Source organism: Leptonychotes weddellii, chromosome 11, assembly GCF_054177405.1.
Source record: "Leptonychotes weddellii isolate Sample4059 chromosome 11, ASM5417740v2, whole genome shotgun sequence".
NCBI lineage: Eukaryota > Metazoa > Chordata > Mammalia > Carnivora > Phocidae > Leptonychotes > Leptonychotes weddellii.
The window spans coordinates 51,640,550-51,652,765 of NC_138379.1; the positions used below are offsets into that span (position 1 = coordinate 51,640,550).

At 44.9% G+C, this 12,216-nt stretch overlaps 1 protein-coding gene across 12 annotated transcripts in view; it reads right to left on the reverse strand.

The window, feature by feature from the left end:
• Positions 1–12,216, reverse strand: part of TENM4 (teneurin transmembrane protein 4) — a 711,025-nt gene that overhangs the window by 98,962 nt on the left and 599,847 nt on the right. For 11 of the 12 annotated variants that reach the window (XM_081798927.1, XM_081798926.1, XM_081798930.1 and 8 more), the window contains one exon: positions 2,390–2,536. The exons of the other annotated variant lie outside the window; for it this stretch is intronic. In XM_081798927.1, the coding sequence (XP_081655053.1) occupies positions 2,390–2,536 (147 nt within the window). The remainder of the gene's footprint in view (positions 1–2,389; positions 2,537–12,216) is intronic. 12 annotated transcript variants of the gene reach the window in all.

Sequence of the window (12,216 nt, forward strand, 5' to 3'; positions counted from 1 at the left end):
GCCAAGCCTGTCTTACTGCGGCTGCAGAACAGCCTTACAGCAGCCCGTGAGCAGCACCCAGGGCGGCCCTGGGGATGGGGGGTGTGCCTCCCCCCCGCCCCCGTACACATCTGGGAGAAGTTTTTGTCATTTGCGATAATAAACTCTGTGCCTTCTTTGAAAAGGCTTCCAAAATCTCTATCTGCCCCTTGCAACACAGGATTTTTAAAGGTCAATTTCTCTCTTATCTCTTATCACAAGAAACGTGGTTTAGAGATAGTCTGAAGGGTGACCGAATTCTATGGCTTTACGGGAGCTCTCCATTCCAGCAATGGGAGATGGGGAGGAGGAGGGAGGGCAGAGAGCTTTGTTCTCCGCTCTCCTGAAATTTCTCCTTCCAGGTGGCATCTATCAGTGATCTGTATTGCAATCCATGATCATTTTTCATGGGACCGACAGCGCCTGAAGAGATGATCACACCTTGAAGCTGCTTACAAATCCTTCATCCAAAGGGGTCTGGTTGTTTTAAGATTCCAGGCAATTTTATACTCTGGCTTCTTTTTTTGAAACACCCATTCCATTCTAACCCTAGCTCTCCTGCTGATCCCACTGTGTGACACTGGGCAAATGTCTTCAGCTCACCCAGTCTCAGTTTCCCCACATGGAAATGTCTGCCCTGCATGTCTGTTGTGAAGGGCTGGACATCACGTCCACAGAGCGCCCAGCACAGTGCCTGGCACCAGGGGATGATCTCTAAACTATGGCTCTTACTTTCCTTGTACACTTGAATTATTTCCCTTCTAGCAAGGAGCATGGAACAGTTTGGGACACAAATTTTAATCAAGAGATGAAAAAGGTCAAAATACATTATTATATGGAGAAACACATTATAATCTGAAGTGAAATAAATAGAGTGTAAAATTTCATAGAGAGCATAATTCCAATTTTTAAAAATAATGATTTATATATGGGTATATATTTATTTTTATCATAAATATCAAGCTTCTGTGCTTACAGGTAGTAAGGCGCAGGACAACGGGAACTGACATTTGCAGGTGAGGGACTGAGGCTTAGAGAAGTTGAAGAGCCCACTCAGGGGCCTGCAGTCAGCACATGGGAGAGCCGGGGTTTAAATCCCAGCCATCTGGGTAGAGATCCCGCATTTTTCATCGCTGTGCTGAGCTGCCTCTCAGGCATGTTGAGTGCACCTGCCATCCTCACAGCGACCCTGCAGGGCAAGCATTCTTATTCTCACTTTACAGCCACTTTGCATGCTTGGGCCACAGTTTCCCCATCTCTGAAATGGGCATGAAACAGACACACCCCATCAGAGGGTCACTATGTCACAGCTGAGAAGACGCGTGACAGCATTTCAGGAGTGGTTTCATGGACCGAACTACACGAGGAAGGAACATCTTCTTGTCAGGTGGGTCAGGGTCTTTCTCTGCCTGCCGGCTTTGCTGGTCCCTCGCCAGCCAGCGCTCTGGTGACATCTGGAGGCGTGTAAGGGTGAAGGGACTCTGTCATCGCTGTGCCTGGCCTAGGGCCTGGCCCCATAGGAGGAACTCTGGATATTTATGGAGCACAAGAATTTTTTTCATTTCTCTATCTTTTTAATCTCTCCTACTAACCCCCTGAGATTAGGAGAGTTAGGAAGGATCAACCCATCTTCTAAGAGGGATAGTAGAGCACATCGTGATTATATTTATCCAAGTAACACAACAGAAGAAAGAAGGTTAATGCTAGGACCAATATAAGGATTGGAATGGTCCTCATGATCCAACTGCCGCATTTCATAAATAGGAAGTGTGAGGCCCAGAGACATCAAGTAACTTGCTTAGGGATACACAGGGGATTGATAGGGATTAGAACCCTGGTCTCTTCTCTCTCAGCTGAGAAATGTTCCACAAGACTAGGCCTCTCTTCCTTAGGGTCTGGACTGTGCAGCACTTGAAAAAAACCTATTAACTAAGACCAATTCTATTACAAACCCACAGGAACAGAGGGTGTGGGGGCAAAGGTGGCTTGTTGGGGGTTACTACCAGAATCAGGGGAGAAGGCATCTCAACCAAAGGTAACTCAACCTCCCTCCGCTGGAGAAGCATCCTTTCTGCCACTTTCTGTAATACAAAACTGGACGGGCCTCTTCTTGTCCATTTCCAGTGAGGGGGATTGTGTAACTTTGCCAGGTAACCCATCCCACTATTGAATTGCTAGAAAATTCTTTCTTCCATATGGCTTCTCCCCTCCCCTGGCTGTCAGATGGCCATTAATTTCATTTCCGTTAGTTCATTTAAATTAATTGAGATGGAACAACTAGAGACATGTACTCATTCCTTTGACCACACGTGCAGTTTTATGCCCGCCCGCCGCCCGAGCTGCATGGCGTCCCCAGGTGCCGGAGCCCTACCTCCATCGTTGTCTTTGCTGTCACCACAGGCGGTTTCCATGGATGTGTCACAGCCTGCTCCTCTCCAGCCCAGCTGGCAGACGCAGTGCCAGCCATTCAGGTCCAGGGTACATCTGCCGTTGCCGTTGCACAAGCCAGGGCAACCCTCTGCAAGGCAAAGCATACGGCATCGAGGTCTGCTCGCCCACAGCCACCTGCGGTCACACACACTCACGCTCTTCCTGCCTGCTCGGGAAACGCGCTCACGTCCACCAGCATGCCGACGCCCTCAGCACCCAGGGAGGCTGGGATCGCTGGGAAGCGCCACGTTGCCGAGAGTGCTACTGAGACTCCCAGGTGGAAGGACTTGCTAAGGCCGCCCGGTGAGGAGGTGGCACAGTTGGGAAGGTGGGGACAGGTCTGAAACTCACACCTTCTGCAGTGAATGTCCCCCCTTTCAAAAGTGATCAGGATGCCCAAGGGGGAGCCCGTGGATGGGAGCCTGCCAGAAGGTGACCAATGGAAACTTTTGCCTGATCCCTGCTCCATGTTCACTCTCGTGTGTTTTTCCCGTTTCTGGGGGCTGTTTGGAACAAAGGACTCACCTCTCCGTTTACTCCTTATGTTCCCTCAGCACTTCTGGGTCTCATTTTAGAAGGGCTATCCTTTTTTCAGCACTTGTTACTGGGTCAACTACCATTGTACTGTTACTTGTACTTGACCCTAGGCTTTTATTTTGCCCCATTTTCTCCTAAACAACCGTTTGCTTTGAGGAAGAGCCCTTGGGTCTTCTCCTTCCCATCTTATGTATCACCACTAGGAAGAGGGTTCTACACGCAGAAGACCCCGACGACTGCCATGAGAGAGACTAGCTAGGGCTGTCTGGGATTGCAAACACAGGTACGGGCAGGCTGCCCTTCCCTGATTTTGTTCATCTGTACATTCACGTGCCTGTCTTTTATCAAGCACCTTCTCTGGGCTAGCACTGGAGGTACAGAGATGAATAAGACCTACTTCTTATTCTTGAAGAGCATGCAGCCTATCAGACGAGACAGATTTGTATAAGCAAAATATTTCACTGCTAAATGCCCTCGGGGAGATGTACAAAATCTGGTGGGAACCTGATACGGGAGTGGCCATCTGTCTGAGAGAAGCTTGGGTGATTGCATCAAGAAGGGTCAGGCGATGTTTAGATTCTGCCGTGGTTCCGTTTTGCCCATATCATAAGGTAGGGAGTTATCCTTACTAGTCAAGTAGATTTACAGGTTTTTTATTACTACCCTTTTAAACCCTTCTCTCTGAGTTCATGGCTCAGAAATCTACGTCTGAGAATCTGTTAAGTTACATGGTTCACTTCAGCTTCTATTTGGCCCTTGGTTTTCATTCAAGTCTTCATTTTAACACCTGTCAACTCCTTCCTCAGAGCGGCTTTCAAAAAACACCTTTCACTGGCCTGCCTTCTGTGTCTTCTCTCTGGCCCTGCTCAGTCTTAGGGAAGGGTACGGACGTCAAAGTCATCTATAAGACTTAATTTATTGTTATGAGCAGCAAACTGCTACAAATATGGCTACAAAGTAAATCTTCTGCCACAAAATAACTGAAAATTGGCCACTTATTCTTAAATGGGACCAGTGTGAATGTAGCTGTCCCATACAAGACGTAGGCTGAGGCGGGGACACCCCGAATGACCCATCAATTAGAATATAAAACTTTAGTGTTTCAAGGTCTGTTGATAGTTGACTTTTATTACAAAGTAAAAGAAAGGAACATGTTCATTTGTATTTGAGATGTTCAGACAGCAGCCAATCAATCACTCTGGCCACCGTGTTTGTCATTCAAAGGAAGAAACAGTTATTGACTGTGCACTCCAAGCCTAGGAGGGATCCTTGCAGAAGTTTAGAAGCAAATGTGGACTCTGGTCTTTGCACAGCAGAAGACTGTTGGGAAGGGTGGGAAGCCACCAGCATGGCTCCCCCACAGGTGACCAGGACAGCAGGCGCACAAGCTCAGGAACTGTACTGTGGCATGCAGGTGATCAGCCAGGCATCGGACCCGGCTCCCAACACCAGCCACCCTTCCCGGTCCAAGCAATTAGGGACCCCTGCTTTCCCTGACTAGTCCCATTTGAATGTTTATCCACCCAGCAGGAACTGCCTTTCAATGGAGCCCCATTTGTATTTGAAATCAGTCTTGGAGGAAGGAAGCTGAGTCCAATGGTTAAGAATGGTAGTAGATTGCTTTCTCTTGCTCCAAGATGTAGCCTCCCGTCAGCTGCAAAGAATATAAGCCTGGATGCCCTACCAGTCTGGTTCAGCACTCAGTGGCTTTTACGACCTTATTTAATTTCTTTGAGCCCCAGCCTACTTACACAATGGGGTTTCGCAGGGGATTAAATAATATAATGTGTGCATGATGCACAAAGCCTGACCTACAGCTTCAAGACAGTATATGAATCTTCTACTGACCTTTACCTTCTATTTTGAGCAGAAGGCATACAGTATCATGAGTTGTACCCAAACCTCACATAGGGCTCATAGAATGGCAACATAGAAACCTGAGGCACTTGTCTAGATCAAAGCAGCCAATTTTGTCTGTGAAGGTCCAGATAATAAATATTTTAGGCTTGTGAGCCATAGGGTCTCTGTTGCAATTATTCAAATCTGGTATTGTAGTGGGAAAGCAGCCAGACATAACTTACAAATGAATGATGGCTGTGTTTTGATAAAACTTTATTTACAAAAACAGGTGATGGGCCAGATTTGGTCTGTGTCCTGTAGTTTGCCACCTGCTGGTTTAGAGGCTTCAGGACAGTGATACCATGACAGTTGCCATCTGCTGAGGGCCTACCATGGCTTGCCACTGTGCTAGACACTTCACACATATTACTTTTAAATTAAATAACTTTTTGTTATTCTTTCAGATCCTGATTTTCTAAGGCAGTTCCAATTTCACACCATTTAATCCTAAATTGTAAATTAAAACCATGTGTTGTAACACAATGTGGACTTTGGAACTGGGCAGACCTCAATTCAAATCCCCATACTACCTTTTTAGTTACTACCCATGGGATGACTGGCAAATTATTTAACTCTCTCTGCCTCAGTATTGTCATCTGTAAAATGGAGGTAATACCTAATTCAAAGAGTTGCTGAGAAGATTAAGGAAATAATGTATGTTAATTATTTAGCAGGGTAGGTAACGTAAGTAGGCATTCAATAAATGATAGGTGCTATTATTATTATTATTGAATTGATTTGTCTTAATATTGTATAACTTCACTAAGAAATTCACAAATCAGAAAATAACCTTTGCCAGTTCCAGCTGTATCAATGTTTGGGTCAAGAGCTATGGTTCTCATAATACAAACCCTGCCAAAGACAGCTAAGACGAGCCCAGCAACGTGGTCATGGGGGTCAACATGCAGCTCAGTGGGAGGCAGCAAGATGGGTTCAAGGCCACGAGTCCCAGCCCAGGCCCACCGCTTCATGCTTTCCTAGTGCTCTGTCCTCCTTGGAAGCAAGTGTCCCAAGTATACATAAATTATTAGCTTTGCAATTAGTTTAATGTCTTATTCCCTCCATTAGAATATAAACTCCATAAAGGCAATGTTGGCTTTAACCCAGTGCCTTGCACATAGCAGGTACTCAAAGGGTATTTGTTGAATCAATGAATGAGACAAGAGACCTAGGTTCTGGTACCTGCTGCCTAACTTGTGAGATCTCTGCAAAGTTACTTTTCCTCTTTTGGCCTCAATTTTCTTATCTATAAAATGAAGGTTCAGATGAGATGATGCGTTAGGTCCTTCCAGTACAACCGACCCATTTGAGAGGGTCAAAACAACTGTAATTTTGATGATACTGTTCTTAACTTCAACAAACTTTACTCAGCACCTACTGGATGCCAGGCAGGTGTGTGTTAATTCTAGGGCATACAGAGATGAGATATATCTCTGTATGCCCTCTGCCCTCGATAATTTCATATTCTATTTACCTACACCTTACTTTGTTCCAGGAAGGACTTACAATGGGTCTCATACTCTCAAACAGTATTTCTCAAAGTGAATTTTGCAGAATGCCAGTTCTATGAGGTCCTCAAAAACAAGCTTCTGCAGTCAAGTAAGTTTGGAAAACGTTTTATGCTATAATCTCATTGTAGAAAGTCACACTGAACATTAATACGTTAAAGGCTCTGAGGGTCTGACAATAAAGAAACTTGCTTATTTGATTATCAGGACATTTTCCAATTTGACCTCAGAACCTTCTTTCCCCTATAACCACTTATAATAATGTGGAATATTCCATTCCACAAAGCCCTCTTTGGGAATCCCTGCTCCAGTGAGCTCGGCTTAGCCCATGATGCCGAGTGCACACGTTCTGTGCTGTTTGGCGTGCGTTCTCGGGGAGGGGAAGCTCTATCTGTGAAATCATAGGAACACTTTAAATACCGTTAGTTTCGGGCACCTGGGTGGCTCAGTTGGTTAAGCCACTGCCTTCGGCTCAGGTCATGATCCCGGAGTCCTGGGATCGAGTCCCACATCGGGCTCCCGGCTCAGCGGGGAGCTTGCTTCTCCCTCTGACCCTATCCCCTCTCATGCTATTTCTCTCTCTCTCTCTCTCAAATAAATAAATAAAAAAATTAAAAAAAAAGATTAAAAATACCGTTAGTTTCTTCAAATGGACCAAGTTATACCCTGGGGGTCTGCACTGTCCTATCGGTTTCGGGGTTTCAGAGGGACTCTGAGTACCTGTGGGTTAAATGAGGTTTGCTTTCAGCCAGGAGTTTGCTTCTGGAGTAATCACACCCCCATTAGCCAGGAAGAGGAAGCTTCCTCTGGGGTGACTTGCTGACTTTCTTAAAGCAAAATGCCCATCCTTACCCACCACTACAGCTCATTAATTCTACAAACTCTGTAACTCATCAATAATTCAGAGAACCAAACTGACATTAACAATCCCCTCTGGAAGGACTCCCATCAGGCATTTGCTAGAGCCAAAATAATGTAATTTCAAGGTTTAGAGAAGGCTTAAGCTTTTCAAAAGAAAAGATGCCCTTTAAATGACAAGGGACCACTTTATCTTCAGCCTTCTGTGTAAGCCTATGAAGAAGTCCCCTTGAAGCTAGCGTAAGGATGATAAGAAGACTTTCTGAATCCTTGAAGGTAGTTCTTAGTTAAGTGGCAAAGGGGCTGTGTGTTAACCCTACCATATATTGGAATGTCCCTTTCTTTATGGTTCTCTTTCCAGTCCTCTTGTACTTTTTCATCCCTACAGTCACTTCCCTAAACAAGGTCATCATCATCTCCCACGTCGATGATGGCAAGAGTCTCCTAATTGGTCTGTTTGCCCCCAAATGTTCCACCCCAACTCTTTTTTCCCCAATATGGCCAGACTGATCCTTCCAAATCACAAATGTCATCAAGCCATCATCGTGCTTTTAAAAACCTTTAGTGGCTTTCTCATATGCTTCTGCTAAAGTTCACAATCTTGGTCTACAAGGCACTGCCTCAATTGCGGGGAGGGGGGGGTCTTCTTGCTAAGTGGCCCCTGGACAACTCCTAGCATAACCCTCATCACACTTGTTGGATTATTTGTTTTATTAGTGTCTACTCTGCCAGACTGCCGGCAATACAAGAATAGGAAGCATTTCTGTGGTGTGGTATCCACATTTTCTGGCACTTAGGAAGAGTTCAACATATCTGTTAAGTGCATGTTGTTTCTTTAGTCTCTACCGATGCAAATGGAAAACAAAGAACAAAAGTCGACTTGTCTTTGCCGGCATGATAGTTTAATCTGACAAGTCCTGAGTTTGCACGGTACAGGTCTCTAAATCTTTTTTTTTTAGGATTAGTATCCATTATACCAGAAAGTCAGCAGGATGGGGGCCTGGTTAAAACCGAAATTTTGGTAAAAAAAAGTTTGTCTTTTAAAGCAAGTTATGATTTATTGGCCTAATCCAAATAAAGGTCTGGTGATATTTTCTGAACTAAAGATCAGAACAGGTGGTTTGAGAGAGTATATGTGTCACTTCCTGGTGAGAGTGCCAGTTTGGAAGGCATGGTTTGGAGGAAGAATATTGGAAATTATGGGACATTCTTGGTGAATGGTGATAGAAGATAGCAAGCTAGAAATATGGAAATTCAAAATCCTGGCTCCGCCACTCACTACAGCGGTGACCCAGGGTGGGCCCCTCAACTTCAATTTCCTTTTCCAATAAAATGAGTATAGTTATATCTTCTCCCTTAAAAAAATTCAAAGGACTTGCTTAAGACTCATGGATATGAAAAAAATTCAGATAGTAGGAAAAAATTCTACCAAATAGATGGTAACATTATTAAATTTAATCCATACTGAAGATTCCTCTGATTATGATTATGTGTGAAATGCACGGGGACTACACTCTTTTGCTGGAATGACTATATTCTCAGTTGAAGACCAGCATGTAAAATGCAAGGAACCCTGCTTCTCAACACCAGGCATCCATCTGATGGGCCCCACTAACACCTTTCCTGTACTTGGCAAAGATATTCTGGTTGGAAAGCATTCAGTCATTTCTGTTTGCCCCAAACCCTTTCCATAAGGTTTTAAACAGCAGTTTCTATCTCTTATTAAAAGCCAATTTAGCCATTTTCTTTACAATTTCAACAATGACTCTGGTTAATGAAGTTCTCCAAATTAAGGGTGAGAATAAGAATACAATGATAAAATAGCATCGCTAACGTTTATTGAGCATCATCCCTGCCTGTGTGCTAAGCACGTTGCAGTGATTATTTTGCTTGATTCTAATGCCAACCCTATGAGGTAGGTCCTGTTACCAAGTTCATTGTACAAGGACTCCCAAGTGAAGGGAGGTTAAGTAACTTGCCCAAGGTCACCTAATTCATTTACTGGTGGACTTGGGATTCATTCTCAGGCAGTCTGACTTGGAAGTATTTGTCCTTAACCACTGAGCACATAATCTATGCCAGGTGATATGTTAGGACTTCAGGATAAAACGATGAATATGGCAGGATATTTCTCCTCAGGGGGCTTGAGGTCTTTTACGTGCACACATATCTGATCTTTCCCAGACTTACTCTTACAGGAATCAGGCCTATTTGGAAAATGGGGCACTAGCTAATTAATGAAGATGTTGAAAATGGAATTACTTTGCCTATAGGGAACACTCCTCAAACGTAAACTTTACCAAACTCGGGCCTTCTCTGAAAAGGAAAAAAAAGAAAAACCCAAGCAAACAGACCACCCACTCCCTGAGGTCCCCAGTTGCCCAGAGCCTGTCACAGCATCTAACACACAGCACTAGTACTAGCAGGTGCTTCATATGTGCTTGTTGGGTGAATGAACATGACAACAGTAACGCAATGGAGTTTGTTCAGACGTCTTAGCTTGCTCTGGGGCCTCTTCTTTTCTCAGGCCACCCACCCTGGTCCTCAGTATCTTAATTCTGATGGACTAGGGGCTATAAGGGATGGGCAGGGTGACAGAAGATGGGGCAGAAAGAGTGAGGGGTGTATGTGTGTGCGCAGACGGAAGGACAACGGCACAATGGTAATGTCACAAACACACTTTAGGGGGAAGAATGACGCTCCAGGTATATCAACCACCTTGTGACCAAAAACCCACCCTCTGGGCAGCGAATGCTGTGGCAAAGCTGGGGATGTGGCAGCATCTAGATACCATGCTTCTGGGGTGTATATACATTGTTTATATACATAGTTCTTCTTTTATGCTCATACACAAACACACACACACACACACAAAGACAATAGGAAAATAGAGGAAGGAAGACCATACCTTTAACTACCCTATCCAGATAGTGCGCTTGGGGAATAAAAGACAGGACATTTAAGGTAGGATCAAGTAAGTGCAACACTGCCTACCACGTAACCATACCAGGTGCTCAGGGGACACGGGGGCATGCGCCCCACATTTGGGACAGACCTGCCATGGTGGGGAAAATAAAACCAAAGACAAGATGACAAGAGAGAGAAGGAGAGCAAGCACATTCTCCAGGAAGGGTCAAAAGGAACTTCAACTCATTCTATGGTCCAGGGGTTTGGAAATGTGATCGTATACAAGAAGACACAGGGATAGGGAAAACAGGAGAAAAAGGAGGATGGGAAGCTGCAAACGTGGCCATGCTCCTGCTCTGTCAGGTGTGTTCAACTTTACGGAAAACTAGAACTTGCCCTTTGTCTACCCAGAGCAGCGTCCAACTTCCGTTTGGGGGAAGCAGCCATATAAGAACAAGTGTTCCCTGTCTGGGCAGAGGGGTTTCCTGGGAGCTGGAACTTAGAAATATGCAAACTTGGGATCATCTCTGATATGCACTAGGGAAGTGGGCCGAGTCTTTAGTCAAATACACCGCCAGAGTATCTATTTGCCATTCTTGAATTTTCCATGGACACATGTGCCCACACAGACTTGAATGCGGACTGCTTGGTGTTCTAAATAAGATGCATTTCTCCTTGGTGCATCTTACAGAGAATGTAAGGTGCAGGTCAATGGATGTCACTGTGAAAAACAAGAAAAAAGAAAACAAAACCTGACCACTTCTCAATGCTCGTTAACTCAAAAGATAGAATGATGTGTGCTTTGTTTTCCAATGGAGGGGCTGCATTCAATCATTGGCTTACTTGGCAATCTAAGGTTTTGCTTCTCTGTGAGGATGGGTGTTGAACACTGCTCTAAAATAAACCCCACGGTGCATATATGGGGCTGTGTGTTGAAAGCAGGGCAGCCCTCTTAGTTCCCAGCATTAATCAGTACTACCATCTCATCTTCCCCACCTGGGCTCCTCATAGCTATTTGAGGAGCTTCCCTCCCACCCCCTTTCTACAGCTCCCCACATGCCGGATCAATGGCCACCTCCTGAAGGGCCTGAAGCTTTCTGCCAGGCGGGCCTCCATCCTCAGCTTGATTTCACACATGAATCCAAAGCCCGTAACTAGGACTGGACTGCAATGCTGGGGCCTTATGTGGAAGCCCTAGGGTTCTAGCAATGGCAAGAACATTCTTCCCTTCTTCATAAAAAAATAAAAATTTATTTTTTCAGTCCTCTGGGTAGAGAAGACACTGTTGCTGGTCATCAATATATATTTGCCTCAAAAGATGGGTGGATGAGAGGCTATGTTTCTAGTTGAGGTTTCCATGTGGTCTTTGTTTCTAGATGAAATATGCTCCTGGAGGCTGCACAGCCAAGTGGAAAATTGGGAAGAGGAGATTTTAACTGGGCCTGTGTGCCCCGCCTTCATTCTTATAGACGTTATGGAGTCCACAAGAGCACAAGATAGAAGAAAGTGGAGGAGAATGGCATATTAAAGCAAGAGTGCATAAACAAAGCTGTGAAATGCTGAACAATGAAAGACAGGGCCAGCCCACAGATAGCATGGCCCAGAAGGCATCTCTGGCTAAGGTGAAGACTCTTGATTCTTGGTTTACCTGTCACACTTGTCTTAGTCAAGCTCATTCATCTCATTTTTCAGAGTGACCTAAAATTTCTTAGACATCACCTCCCGTGATATGTCACCTGAGAACAATAATACACAGGATCTCTGGACTTCCTGGCTCAATTGGTGTTCTTAGCTTTCAGATCTGTTGAGTTTTACAGAGAGTCATGATCACAGATTGTTGTAATAACTGAACTTGGCTGCAGAAGAGGTGGCGTTTCTCTCACAGGGTTGGAAAGGATGATAAGGCTGGGTGAGACACCATCAGTGGGATCCAAGTGGCCATACTGCCATGCAGCATCCACTCTGAGGGAGTTCTTGCACAAGCAAAGCCTTGCTCTTCTCCAAACTTAACGGTGATATCCTGGCTCTGGTGACGAGGACAGATTATACCTACTCTGTA